This window comes from Staurois parvus, unplaced genomic scaffold (assembly GCF_062004578.1).
Source record: "Staurois parvus isolate SC_StPar_1 unplaced genomic scaffold, SC_StPar_1.0 ptg000263l, whole genome shotgun sequence".
In the NCBI taxonomy this organism is placed as follows: Eukaryota; Metazoa; Chordata; class Amphibia; order Anura; family Ranidae; genus Staurois; species Staurois parvus.
The window spans coordinates 1809111-1823741 of NW_028318059.1; the positions used below are offsets into that span (position 1 = coordinate 1809111).

Here is a 14631-nt window from a genome sequence, read left to right on the forward strand (position 1 = left end):
AATGTTAGGCTTTTGCAGCTCCCTGTATGCAGCAACGTACTGATTTTCAGTTGCAGAGCTGGAAGAAATGTCAATGTACTACGAGTGTGATGATCACTGCATTCCTATTTCATTGATAATTACAAGTCCCTCTGCCACGGTGGCAGATGGGACTTGTAGTTCATTCAATCATATATTTCTGTTAATGAATGACATGGCTGTGCAGTTAGAGAATCACACAGCCAGACAAATTCAAAAGTGACCGTGGCTGCAGGGGGGAGAAGAACCCCCACAGGTTGTCACTGGGGAAGGTTGGGTGTTTTGAGGATGGGGTGGGTCACATTGGCACCATGTTACATTTTATAGCACAGTGGCTAAGTGGGTAGTACTTCTGCCCGGCAGCATTGATGTCATTGGTTTAAAACCTGACTATGGCACTACCTGCTTGGAGTTTGCATGATCTCCCTGTGCATATGTGGGTTTCCTCTGGGTAATCTGGTTTCCTCCCACACTCCAAAGACATGCTGGTATGGAGTCCTATCTAAATTGGCCCTATACAATTGGCTGCTGTCTAAATTGGCCCTAGTATGTGTATGTATGAATATAAGTTAGGGACCTTAGATTGTAAGCTCCTTGAGGGCAGGGACTGATGTGAATGTATAATATATATGTAAAGCACTGTGTAAATGTGATAGTGCTGTATAAATATCTAAAATAAATAAAATACTGGTGTAAACCTGTAACATGGTGTAAAAGTTATCCTTTAATTAAACAGCTTCTACTCATTTAATACATTTGCCTGAATGTGTATGATATTTCTAAAATGTATACTTAATTTCTAATCAAATCTTGTCAATAAAATGACATTCAAATTAAAAAATAAAAAGAGAAAAAAAAATATGCATATAAATAAATTTTAATAATCCAAATTGAAGAAGACAGAAAAACTGGACAAAAATATATAATTTAATAATACTAATGATCTGTCATTCTAGACATCAGTGATTGTTTTTCCTCTGGAAGGTATTGCATGAGCTAAAATAACGATTGATGTCAATTTAAAGTTTCCTCTCAGACAGCAAATTAGATCCTGTTCTCCAAGTGCTTAGAGAAACCAAGAGGGACAGACTGGTTAGTTCTTTAGTTTTCAGTTAAAAAGCATTTTTTTTGGCTTTGTATTTACTTCACAGTTTGTTTGAGCATTCATAAGCAAAGTGCTGTATCCAGTGTGGGAGTTTTCTCAGCTAGTTTCCAGGCTGCTGTCACAGCCGGGGACCAAAAGGATAAATTTGGCTGCCTGAGCTATGGAATGGTAGGAGGGACCGCAAGTAGTGGAACTAGTAATGCTGAATTAGCACACCACTCCCCCTTGTTTAACACCTATGTACTATGAATGAAGTTGGCATGAAGCCCTTCCTATCCCTTCAACCATTGGCTGGCTCTGTTGAAGGAAACATTTAAAAAAGGAGAATAATATGTGTCTGCATAACATCCTTAGGCTGACTGTGACCGAGCAAGAAGGTTCAGCATCATGTACATTCCTCTGGCTGTGTGCTGTGCCTTTGCACTCTCTCACATTGTACTTGATCCTGTGTTGGCATGGCCATCTTTCAAGAATGATGCTACTGAAATCAAACCAGATGACACAGAAAATTCCAAGACCGTAGTAGAAAGTACTACAACCAACGACAATTATACCTTGAACCAAGCTAAGCATGGAGGAAGATACCTGCATCAAACTACTGATCAAAAAGGTAATAAGGCAATAAAAAAGTTGTAAAGTTTCAGTACATGCTAAGAAAATTGTGTTTAATATTAAGTGTAGAGTCATTTATGATTGTATGGTAAAAAAATATGATGTGCAATTAGAAAAAAAAAACTTTTTTCAACTTTTTTTCTCTTTTATAATTTATGTTTGTAATATATTTGTGTTTTTATATTTGAACCTTTAATTTCCTAACATTATAGTTAATAAATAATTGTAAACCAATTTATAATATGGTAAATATGCATAGACGTATATGTGTGCATAGGTAAAAATACATACATATTATTTTTTTTATTTACAGTGTTGTCATTTAGTTTGCATTTATGGCATAGAAATAATGGAATACCGTGGCATTGCCAAATAAGCAAACATAAAATCTGTAAAACAGTTGTAGTCAGCTTGTGAGTAGGGAAAAATCTGATCAGGCAAAAAAGTGTAAGATACATACCCTGGAGGAGTTTAATTTACTCAGGAAACACTGCAGTCATTTTCCTGAATCTACCAAGGAATAATTATTGCAATTGGATGATTTTCTGCTTATTATCTACTAGAATGAACTCGCCTTTTTATTTAGTTACAGATAGGCAGATAGATAGACAGATCGATAATAGATAGATAGACAGATTATAACTATGTTATGAAATTATTAAATGTAATATATTGAAGTTTACCAATCATTAGATATGGTGGCTGCATTCATTTTCTTTTTTCCTCTGTTTTCACCTGATGGTTTAGTCAGTCCAATACAACAAACACTTTACTCCTGCGCTAGGAAAGGACTCAGTAGACCCAATAGGAATGTTCTGGAATTTTCTGGAATATGCACTGCTTGCTGCCCTCAACAGACCGGGGTGGTCCGAATACACTGGATACAAATGGAGAAACAGAAAAAGGGCGCACCGACCTAGTGCATTATCGTTTAAAATAATTTATTAAAGAAACAAAAATAGGTATCATACTCACAATGGACATAATAACACAGGCATGTCAAACTGAACAAGGTGTATGATCCAAACAACATCCGAGTCCATACGATGGAACCCTGGATGACCAACTGGCTAACGCGTTTCGAGGACACAACCTCTTCCTCAGAGGATCATACACCTTGATCAGTTTGACATGCCTGTGTTATTATGTCCATTGTGAGTATGATACCTATTTTTGTTTCTTTAATAAATTATTTTAAACGATAATGCACTAGGTCGGTGCGCCCTTTTTCTGTTTCTCCATTTGTATATGGTTTAGTCAGTAACACAACTACAGTATTAGAGTGCCTCCGCTCTGGATGAAGGAGCACAGTGGACAGTTTTTGGACAGCAGCATTGTCAGTTTGGGATTAGGCTAGCGTTAGATGCTCTAGCAGCTTTAGATAAACTAACAAATTGAAGACAAACTCCAGCTCACACTTTATAAACAGTTACAGCAGCAGTTTTTTTTTTAACTTTTGGGCTAAAGGTTTTACATAAATATATAATGATTGTTGCAAGCACCCCTATCAGTGTTAAATGAGTTGTCTCATCCTCATAACTGCTATATCTGCAAGAGAGCTTGTTCTTTTGCAAAACAATAGACTTACTGGTCAGATCACCAGATGAAATAGAAGAAACAGTCTAAAAGAAGAAAACTAATGCAACCATCACATCTAAGAATTGGTAAGTTTCAATATAATACATGTTTGCTTTTTAGTTTAGTACTGCTTTAAATATGTTTAAAAGAGTGCACATCACATTTGCAGTATAAACTTAAAAAGACCCCTGTCAGTCTTTAAAGAAATATGTTCCTTGCAATAGAAGAATTCTTGCCATTCTGTTCCAGCACTGCAGACGCTTTAGCATTTGACACTTTTGAGTGTTATCCACCACGCTGTGGTTCCTGCCTCTGACCAATACTGACTACAGGACATGGCAGTAACAGAGGATGGAACCACAACATGGCAGGGGACACAGCCATATGAAACTCCAAGAGTTTAACCACTTACCCTCCAGAGGATTTACCCCCCTTCCTGACCAGGCCATTTTTTTTGCGATACGGAGCTCCGTTACTTTAACTGACAATTGCGCGGTCATGCAATGCTGCACCCAAATTTAATTTTCCCACAAATATAGCTTTCTCTCGATGGCATTTGATCGCCTGTGCGTTTTTAATTTTTTGCGCTATGAAAAAATAAGCCTGCCAATTTTGAGAAAAAACTATATTTTTGACTTGCTATTAAACATGTCCAGTAAAATAATTTTAAAAATCAAATTTCTTCATAAATTTAGGCCAAAATGTATTCTGCTACATGTCTTTGCTAAAAAAAATCCAAATACGTGTAAATTAATTGGTTTACTTGAAAGACGTGTTATAGCGTCTACAAATGGCAGTATAGATACTGGAATTTTTTTTTATACTAGTAATGGTGATGATCAGCGACTTATTGAGGGACTGTGGTGGGCATTCTGACACTGAGGGGGAACCGAATAACTGTCACTGACATCCCTAGTGACACCAATACAGTGATCAGTGATAATAAAAAGCACTGACATTGTACTAATGACAGTGGGCAAGAAGGGGTTAACATCTGGGGTAATCAAAGGGTTAACTGTGTGCTGTTTTACTATGTGGGCTATGTGTGCTTTACACTGTAAGCACACAAAGCAATGTGCAGGAGCTGACAAGGGAGAGATCTGGATTGTTTACATACAGGTCTCTCCCCCATCGGTGACATACGGCGATCGCCAGCTGCCGCTGGGGAATCGCTGGCCGGGACCCGGTGATTGACAGGTGAGGCCGATGGTGGCGGAGCGAGCCCCCTACCCAGAAATGCAAAATCACATGTAGATATGTGATTTTGCACACCCCTCCCACCCTGGAGCAGTATTTCTGCTATAGGGCGGTGGGAAATTGGTTAATAGAGATGGTAGAGCTTGAACAATGCAAAGGTAGAAGACACAAGCTGCTAGATAGGCAAGTATAGAACAGCATTTCTATTGCAGAGAATGTAAAATAGAATTTTTAAGGGTTTCTTTAATCCTTTCAGTTCCACGAGCTACTACACTAAGTACTACACCCACAGCACAGCTGACATGTAAACAAACTCCTGGCTGCTGTATCAGCTGGGAGATTGTTTATCTTTTTTACTCCTGGATGCTGGCTTGATAGTAGAAGTGTTGTGGATGGCTGTAAAGCTGCTTGATCCTGTGTACATATTCTGGAAAGTGCTGCTCCCCTCCGGGCTCAGAGCTTTGAATCCCTGGCTGCTGTGACCAGGGTAGAAGCTGATTGCGGAACAACTATTTACCCTGCGAAGAATGACCCAGATAAGTATTGAAAATGTATGGTAAAGTGAAGAGTGCAGATAATTTAAGATAGTCAATAGACTACCAAGATATCATCCCAAATTTCAGAGGCCAAAGTGAACTGTACATGTGTGGGACTTTCAATATACCTTTGGTAGTCTTCCAATTCACAAGTGAATATGAGGTATAAAAAAAAAAATATATATATATATATATATATGAAACATTGACAGAGTGTAAGGGTGACATTAGGGGGTTTATTTACTAAAGCTGGAGAGTCCAAAATCAGACTCCCTTCTGCATAGAAACCAATCAGCTTCTAACCACTTGTTCAATGAAGCTTTGGCAATGAAACCTGGAAGCTGATTGGTTTCTATGCAGAAGTGAGTCTGATTTTGCACTCTCCAGCTTTAGTAAATAAACCCCTAGGTGTCTAAGAGACCCCTGATGTCTCCTTAAAGTGAACCTGCAATACACTATCACATAAAGGGGCTCTTGTGATGGCAAAAGCTAAAATGTAGGTGTTGCATAGTAGGTGTGGAGCAGTTAAATAACAGGATCTCCCCTACTCATTTAAAGAATGCAATGCATTGTGGGAGAATAGTAATATGAGCAATATGTTTGGTAAAGAGAGTAGAAGGAGGCGGGTCAATGGTAGACCTTTTCTCAGTAGCAGAGTCTGCTGTTAACTCTCACAGAGCCAGAAGACAGTCACTCAGGTTAGTATTTTGTGGTTCTGAAAGAGCCCTGCCTCTCCACCTCATCCATTCAGGGAATGCCTTGCATTTATTAAAAAAATGCAAAGCATTTTCTGGGTGTTCTGAGTAGCTGACATTCTGTGATCACAATGCAGTAGGGCAACTGCTCAGTGCAGGACGTGGAAGCAAGTGGAGATCACTGGAGTAGCGATGTCTACTTTAGTGTTTTCCAGCTTCCAGGGCAGGGTTTCTCAGCCAAGGTTCCAATTTCTGCCTCTTAGATAGGTTCCCACTGACCCTATTGATCTTTTTAGCTATCTACAAGGGGGTAATTCTTCTCAATGACCAGAAATGTAATGTAAGAAGCATTCTTCCCACTGACTATCAAACTAATATAATGAGTTGTAGAAATGGAGGCTTACTTACTAAAACTGGAGACAGTAAAGCCCCATAAAAATCGGCCAAATATCGGCTGGTTCAACAGAAGCTGGCTGACATGGAAAGCCAGCATCCAGTTGGCATCCGATCAGTTTTGGCAGCCAATGGCTTCGAGTGCTGATCAGTGTGTTCTGGTGGGGGGCAGTCCCCCTGTCAGAACACAGTAGCTCAGCAGGGAAATCACTACTAACATTGGATAGTTAGTACAGCGGGTTCCTTCTGAGCTCTTCAGGGTTTATTTTCGATCGTTCAGACCACTTGGTGTAGTCATTCACCTTAAGGTCATCACAGGGGGGCACTCTTTATGTCTGGAGGAAAAAAGATTTAATCTCTATATACTGAAAGGCTTCTTCACAGTAAGAGCTGTGAAAATGTGGAATAGACTCCCTCAAGAGCTGCTTCTGGCCAGCTCAGTAGATTGCTTTAAAAAAAGGCATGGATTCTTTCCTAAATGCCCATAATATAAATGGATACTAATATTTTTAAGTAAAGTTGATCCAGGGAATATCCGATTGCCTCTTGGGTGGATCAGGTAGGATTTTTTTCCCCTGCAGGAGCAAATTGGATCATGCTTTTTTGGGGGTTTTTTGCCTTCCTCTGGATCAGTTATGGGTATGGGGTAGTGTATATTTTCCCCTCTGTTGGCTGAACTGGAAAACTTTTTTCAACCAGACTAAGGCTGGCCATACATTATACAATTATCTGCAGATTTTCTGCCCAATTTCCTTTAGATTTACCTTCAACTATGTAGTGCAAGGGCCTGCCTAATTGGATACAACTGAAAGTGTTGTTTAGGTTTGTCCTCCTATTATATGGTTTTTGGTAAATCTAAACCAAAAATCTGCAGATAATTGTATAATGTATGGCCAGCCTTACTATGTAACCCTGGTAGTGTATACCAGGCATTGAATTTTGAGCAACTCTGCATAGAAACTAATCAGCTTCCAGGTTTTATTGCCAAAGCTTAATTGAACAAGCTGAAGTTAAAAGCTGATTGGCTCCCACAGACAGCTGCACCAGATTCTGAGTGCACCAGGTTTACACCTAAGTTTTTTCTGCAGCGGTTTGCGGTTTGCAGTTTGCAGAAACAAAGTATAGTCCATTTAACATAATTTCCTATGGGACATGTTCACACCTGTGCATTTTCACCAGGTGTGGTTTTTGGAAAGAGTCAGGGACTTTTTTTTTTTTTTACACAAAAAGTAGCGTTTTTGGTTCTATAGACGTCAATGGAAATGCTGCAGAAAGCATGTATTGAGCTTCTGCTGTGTTTGATGCATTTTTGGTGCGTTTGTGACACATTTGTGATGCATTTTGCATTTGAAAAATGGACATGGACACATAGGCTTTTTATGGAGTTGAGTTTAGGAGCTTTGGCAAAAAAATGCCAAAAGCTACTAACATCAAGTTTAGGAGCTGCTCATGTAAATGGAGCCTAAGGGCCGCGGTACCGTGGTTGCTGTGTTTTGTGCTTTCCCGTGGCTGGCGGTCAGGGTAGGCTCATGTACATGGAGCCTAAAACTGTCCCCTATATCAAAAGATCAGAGGAATCTATTTTATCTCTTATAAAAACTAAAATTTTAGTTGCAATGAGATGAAAATAATTCTTTCTGATTGTACACATTTTGGGCTATGTATAAAACTCCATTTACAATGTATGTAGAATCCAAGAGAAAGTCACTATATGCTGCATGGGCATAACCGCCAAGCAGTGATTGATATTGTCTCAATCAGATCGATGCACTGGTGTCGTAATTCTAAACCTCGACTCAGCTATCAAAACCGTTCAGGGCCTAGTTGATCTTGGTCACTTCAGAACACAGACCATCCTGCAGGTGGGGACAGGAACAGCCCCTCAGGGTTGACTGGCAAAAGAGCTAAAGTCCAGCCTAGATCCATTTCTGGTGAGCTTCTGCCATAGGATAAACCTTGATAAAATTTTATTTTCATAGTGAACAGCCAACTGTATGTATCTTTTTCTCTATTTTGTATACTTTTGTAATTCTTTTTCTTTCTATGTATTTTAAGCACTGCCCACTTTTGGGGTATTAAATTATAAAATTACTAAGTGGCTTCTGTGTACCAAGCTAGTGATCATATTCCTAGAGAGATTGTTACAGATTAGCAAGGAACTTAGACCGAGCACATAAACACTAAATTGCATCTTGCTCGTGCTGAAGATGGCGCTGGACTGACTGGATCTGTCACTGGTCATAGGTGGGTGCTTGTGTGGGTGGGTAGGGAGATGTCCTTCCAGTCAGTTGTACCCAATGTTGGATTTCTGGTACAGCCTTAACCCATTCACACCTATGGGTAAAAAAATGCCTAAGCACAATTTTGCAACATTGACATGTGTTAGTAAAATCGTACATATCATCACAACTACTTTGTACATCCAGGTGAATTATACCTTGTTTTTTTCAGGACAAATTGGGCTTTCATTTGGTAGTAAATGGTAATGGATATCTATTGATTTTTTATTTATCAAAGGAAAACTGGCCTAAAGTAGTAAACAAAAATATTTTTTTTTAAATTTAGCTGTGTGTTTCTTGTTACTACCATAACCTACCACCAAATAACAACACAAAATAAATTTTCCAGCTCTTGACGATCACAGCGATACCATATATGTGTATGTTATTTGTTGTTTGTACCCATAGTACAGCCTAGAATCAATAGTGTGCATAGTACAGCCCAGAAAAACACTGACTAACTGACACGAATACCAATTAAAAAAAACAAAAATCCTGTCCTTTGACCCAAACACTAACCCTGGCACTGAACTAGATCAAACCTTGATCTAGGTATTTTTTCTTTATTTTTTATTATTTATTTATTTATTTTTAACAATCTTTTTATTTTTTTCAAGGAGTTAGAGAGATACAAAATATATTCATAGACAAAAAAAAAGTGACTGGTCACTGTGATAGCCAATCAGAGGCTATCACAGCGATCATGTGACCCAGAATCGGGGCTCTCAGTGACAGTTTACTGCTTCAACTTGTTTTTTTGATGTGTATTTCATGCTTCAGTGATGCTTTGGTGGTGTTTTGAAGATGCTTCGGTGCTTTTTTTAAGCTTTAATGAAGCTTGGCAGATGCCGTGTGTGTGTTGATATCTTATACCTGCAACTCCTCTAAAACAAAGTGAAGCTAAAGTTGAATAAAAGCCTCTCAAAAGTTGCAGGGACTGTAAGCGAGCTTTGTCGTAGACTTCTATGGAGGCTTTGAAGATGCTTTAAAAACACCACTGAAGCAAAGCAAATGCAATGTGTAAACAGGACTGTAAGCTAACCATTTTATTTAGTGACAGGTGCTTTGATTGGTATTCACAGTGCTTTAAAAAAGCTTGTCCAATGCCGTATTTTGAAGCAAGTGTAAACAAGCCCTTAGGCTGGCCATACATTATACAATTATCTGCAGATTTTCTGCCCAATTTCCTTTAGATTTACCTTCAACTATGTAGTGCAAGGGCCTGCCTAATTGGATACAACTGAAAGTGTTGTTTAGGTTTGTCCTCCTATTATATGGTTTTTGGTAAATCTAAACCAAAAATCTGCAGATAATTGTATAATGTATGGCCAGCCTTAGAGTGCACCAGATTGTTTGTAAGGTTCACATCTGCCTGTGTGTGGTCAGTCAGCTGGATTGGAGTGAAGTCTCCCTCTAGTGGTGCCTAGAGGTATTGCGGTCTGTAAAAAGTATATTATAGCCAGTCTTTATAGCTTAAAATAATCTCCCCTCATTCCCCAGCCAAGGGGCGTGAACCAGCTGCCACAGGCTTGCGTTTATGTTTTTATATATATATATACACATACATACATACATACATACATACACACACATATACATACATATACACACACTGCTCAAAAAAATTCAAGGAACACTGAAAACACATCAGATCTCAATGAGAAAAATTATCATACTGGAGATCTATACTGCCCTGGACTGGCTAATGTGTTAGGAATGTAAGGATCCCCCATCATTTGATGGAAATGAAAATGATCAACCTACAGAGGACTGAATTCAAAGACACCTTGAAAATAAAAGTGAAAAAATGATGCAGCAGGCTAGTCCATTTTGCTGAAGTTTCATTGCAGCAACGCAAAATGGTACTCAGTAGTTTGTAAATTTTTTGTTTATTAAAATCTTGCAAACAAAAAACATCATAAAAATCATATTTACATATATACAGTATAAAAATATGTATAACTAAACAAAACCAGCTTACTTCAGCAAAATAACAAATCCTGACCGTCACCTAAACACCCCCTCAGGCTAAGAAACGATTAAACATTCACCCCATACATTGATCCCATACATTGATCCCACACATTGATCCCACACATTCATCCCATACATCGATCCCATGCATGCAGCCTTTCTTCAAAAATCTGATGTTACAAAATCTAGGGGACGTGAAAGGACAGAAAGAGAAGCCACGCCCCCAGAGACTGACAGACAGCAGCTACGGGGACCTGACATTCCTCCACGCCTTTGTCCAGGCTCCCGGCCGCCACCTGTCCTTCTCAAGACACCGAATCTTCCCAACCTCACCCAGAATGTTGTTCACCACCACCTCGACAGGAAGGACTTTTTTGCGAATGGAAACCTGACACCGTGCATTCCACGTGTAGTAACGGACTACTAAGCTAACTAGAAAAAGTGTCTCAAAATCAAAATCCCGGTGAGTCTGAAAGGCTCCGTAAGACCACTCCGCGTAACTCAAGCGGGAAAGGAAAGGGATCCCCAGAGCCCCACCCACCCGCTTGTAGACTTCTATATTGAAGGGGCACTGAAGCAAGAAATGGTCCATCGTCTCCTCCACTCCACCGCACTCCACTCTTGGACAACCACGGTTCTCCGCAGAGCGATGCTTCAGGTTGCCCTTCACATAGAGTCTGCCATGGAACGAGAGCCAGGCCAAATCCCGAGTAGTTTGTATGGCCCCCACGTGCTTACATGCATACCAGATGATGTCCTGGGGTTTTTCCTCCCAGATCTGGACAAGGGCTTTACCGAGCTCCTGGATAGTCTGAGGTGCAACCTGGCAGTGTCGGATGGACCGAAGCATGACATCCCAGAGGTGTTCTATTGGATTTAGGTCAGGCAAGCCTGGGGCTATTCAGTGGTATCAATTCCTTCATTGTCCAGGAACTGCCTGCATACTCTCGCCACCTGAGGCCAGGCATTGTCATGCACAAATTGGAACCCAGGACCCACTGCACCAGTGTAGGGTCTGACAGTGGGTCCATGGATTTCATCCCAATACCTAATTGCAGTCAGGGTGCCGTTGTCTAGCCTGTAGAAGTCTGTGCGTCCCTCCATGGATATGCCTCCCCAGACCATCACTGATCCACCATCAAAACGGTCATGTTACAGGCAGCATAATGTTCTCCACGGCTTCTCCAGACCCTTTCACGTCTGTCACATGTGCTCAGGCTGAACCTGCTCTTTTCTGTAAAAAGCACAGGGTGCCAGTGGCGGACCTGACATTTCTGGTGTTCAATGGAAAATTCCAATTGAGTTCTATTGTACCGGGCAGTGAGCACAGGGATGGATGCCGGGTTCTCAGTTCACCCTCTTGAAGTCTGTTTCTGATTGTTTGGTGACAGACATTCACAGTCCATAATGGCGAGCGCCGTTTATGAATGGCAACCCGCACCTGGACTGCCACCATCCCACCATTTATATACAGCGGCTGGACGGCAAGTGCTTAATCTCTTCTTCTCAAGAGAGAATAAATTTAATTCCTCTAATCTTTCCCCATAGCTGAGCTCCTTCATGCCTCGTATCAGTTTAGTTGCCCTTCTCTTTACTTTCTCAGGTTCCCCAATGTTCTTTTTGTCAATTGGTGCCCAAAACTGAACTGCATATTCCAGATGAGGTCTTTCTAATGATTTCTACAGGGGTAATATGATATCTCTCTCTCTGGAGTCTATCTGGAGCATAATACAAGAGAGGATTTTGCTCGCTTTAGAAGCCACACCTTGGCATTGCATGTCATTATTAAGCTTGTGAGCTACCAGAACCCTCAGATCCTTCTCCACCATTGATTCCCCCAGTTGTACCCTCCTAGTATGTATGATGCATGCATATTCTTAACCCCGAAGTGCATAACCTTACATTTATCAACATTAAATCTCATTTGCCACATAGTTGCCCAATTAAACAGTGCATTGATGTCGGCTTGTAAATTGAAGACATCCTGTAGGGACGTTATTCCTCTGTACAGCTTGGTGTCATCTGCAAAGACTGAAATGGGATTCTTAATCTCAGACCCTATATCGTTTATAAATATATTAAAAAGTAAGGGTCCCAACACTGAACCCTGGGGAACACCACTGATGACCCCAGACCATTCAGAGTATGAATCATTAACCACTACTCTCTGAATACGATCTTTTAGCCAGTTTTCTATCCATTTACATAAGGATTTTCCCAAGCCTGTAGACTTTACCTTACAAATTAGCCATGTGTGGGGAACAGTGTCAAACACTTTTGCAAAATCCAAGTATACCACGTCCACCACCACCCCTCTGTCCAAGGTTTTGCTCACCCCCTCATAAAAAGAAATCAGATTTGTTTGACAACTTCTGTCTTTCATGAATCCATGCTGTCTGTTGCTTACAATATTTTTTTCCAACAAGAACTCATCTATGTGGTCTTTTATTAAACTCTCCAGTATCTTCCAAACTATAGAAGTTAAACTAACAGGTCTGTAATTACTTGGTAAAGATTTTGACCCCTTTTTAAATATTGGCACCACATTGGCCTTACGCCAATCCAGTGTTACTATGCCAGTCATTAAAGAGTCCCTAAAAATTAGAAACAATGGCTTTGAAATGACAGAGCTCAATTCTTTAGGGACCCATGGGTGTATGCCATCCACTCCAGGTGCTTTATTCATCTTTATTCTGTCTAAATATTTTTGGATCATATCAATTGTGAGCCAATGTGGATCATCTGGAGCTGTGTCAATACCTTGCCCATTATGGACAAGAGCTCCCCCATGCTCCTTTGTATATACAGAGCTGAAGAAGTTATTAAATAAATTTGACTTCTTTGTCCCCAGTCACCCACTCTAGATTATTTTGTAAAGGGCCTACATGCTCAGACTGGACCTTTTTACTAATAATATATTTGAAGAATTTTTGGGGGTTGGTCCTGCTATCTTTTGCAATCTGTCATTCATTTTCAATTTTTGCTGCCTTTATTTCCTTTTTGCATATTCAGTTATATTCTTTGTAATGTTTAAACAATGATAGTGTTCCTTCATTTTTATATTGAATAAAAGCTCTTTTTTTATTATCTATAGCCTTTTTAACTTTGGCCGTAAGCCACATAGCTTTGATTTTTAGCCTTTTAAACTTGTTGCCCATGGGAATATATTTTGCAGTATGTTCACATACAGTCTTTTTGAAGAACTCCCATTTCTGTGTTGTGTTCATCAATGCCAATATTCCCTCCCAGTCTAAGTCTTGGAGAGCAGCTCTCAGCCTTGGAAAATTACCTCTCTTGAAATTGAGCGTTTGTATTTTTCCCATATGTGCTTGCTGTTTACAGCTAACAATAAATGAAATCATGTTATGGTCACTGCTACCCAGATGTTCTTTTATATGGACATTCAAACAGAACAAAGTGACTATTGCTATTTTATAAACTATAAAGTAGTCATACATGCAAAGAAAACAGCTATTACTTACTTGTCCTGTTGCTTGCACCACCAAACTCCACCGCCTTCAGAAGAGAAACTTTCTGAACAATGTTAAGCATCTGATCCTTCCAGCAGAGTCAGATGCCTGCATTCCCTGCTATGTTCTATGGTATCACAGAGCACTCAGGAGAACACAGTAGTATCGTTCTGCCGCTTGAAGGAACCACAAAGCGCAGCAGTGGATAAGCATCTGATAGACCTTAAAGTGTGCCAGGTGATGAAGGTTTTTCACCAAGCCTACCTTTTCAAACCAGTGAAGTTCAGCAGTGCAGGCAGTGGGACAGGTAAGTTTTCTTTGCAGGGAGGATTTCTTTTTAGATTATACCAGTGGTCTTCAAACTGCAGCCCGAGGGCCAGATGTGGCCCTTTGCCAGCCTTTATCCAGCCCTTGGGGCACTATTCCTCCCACTGATTTGAGGAACTGTTCTTAACACTGACACCAACAGTGGGCATAATTCGCCCAACTAACAGCACACTCTTCCTCCCACTAATATCAATAATCGAACACTATTCAATCCACTAAAACTAATATTTGGGCACTATTCCTCCCACTGATAGCAATGACGGGGCACTGTTCATCCCAGTAATACCAATGATGGGGCACTATTCCTTCTCCTACTAACCACAAGCACTATGCAACTGAACACCACACCTGAGGCATTGCTTACGCTCATCGATGCCTGGACTAGAACATTTTCTACTTCCACTGGCCACAATTCGGCCCCCCCAAAAGACTGAAAGACAGTAAACT

At 40.2% G+C, this 14631-nt stretch overlaps 1 protein-coding gene across 1 annotated transcript in view; it reads left to right on the forward strand.

The window, feature by feature from the left end:
* Positions 1-1290: 1290 nt before the first annotated feature.
* SOST (sclerostin) overlaps positions 1291-14631 on the forward strand; it is a 53438-nt gene continuing 40097 nt past the window's right edge. The window contains exon 1 of the mRNA XM_089681292.1: positions 1291-1733. Within this exon, the coding sequence (XP_089537418.1) occupies positions 1511-1733 (223 nt within the window). The 5' untranslated portion in view covers positions 1291-1510. The remainder of the gene's footprint in view (positions 1734-14631) is intronic.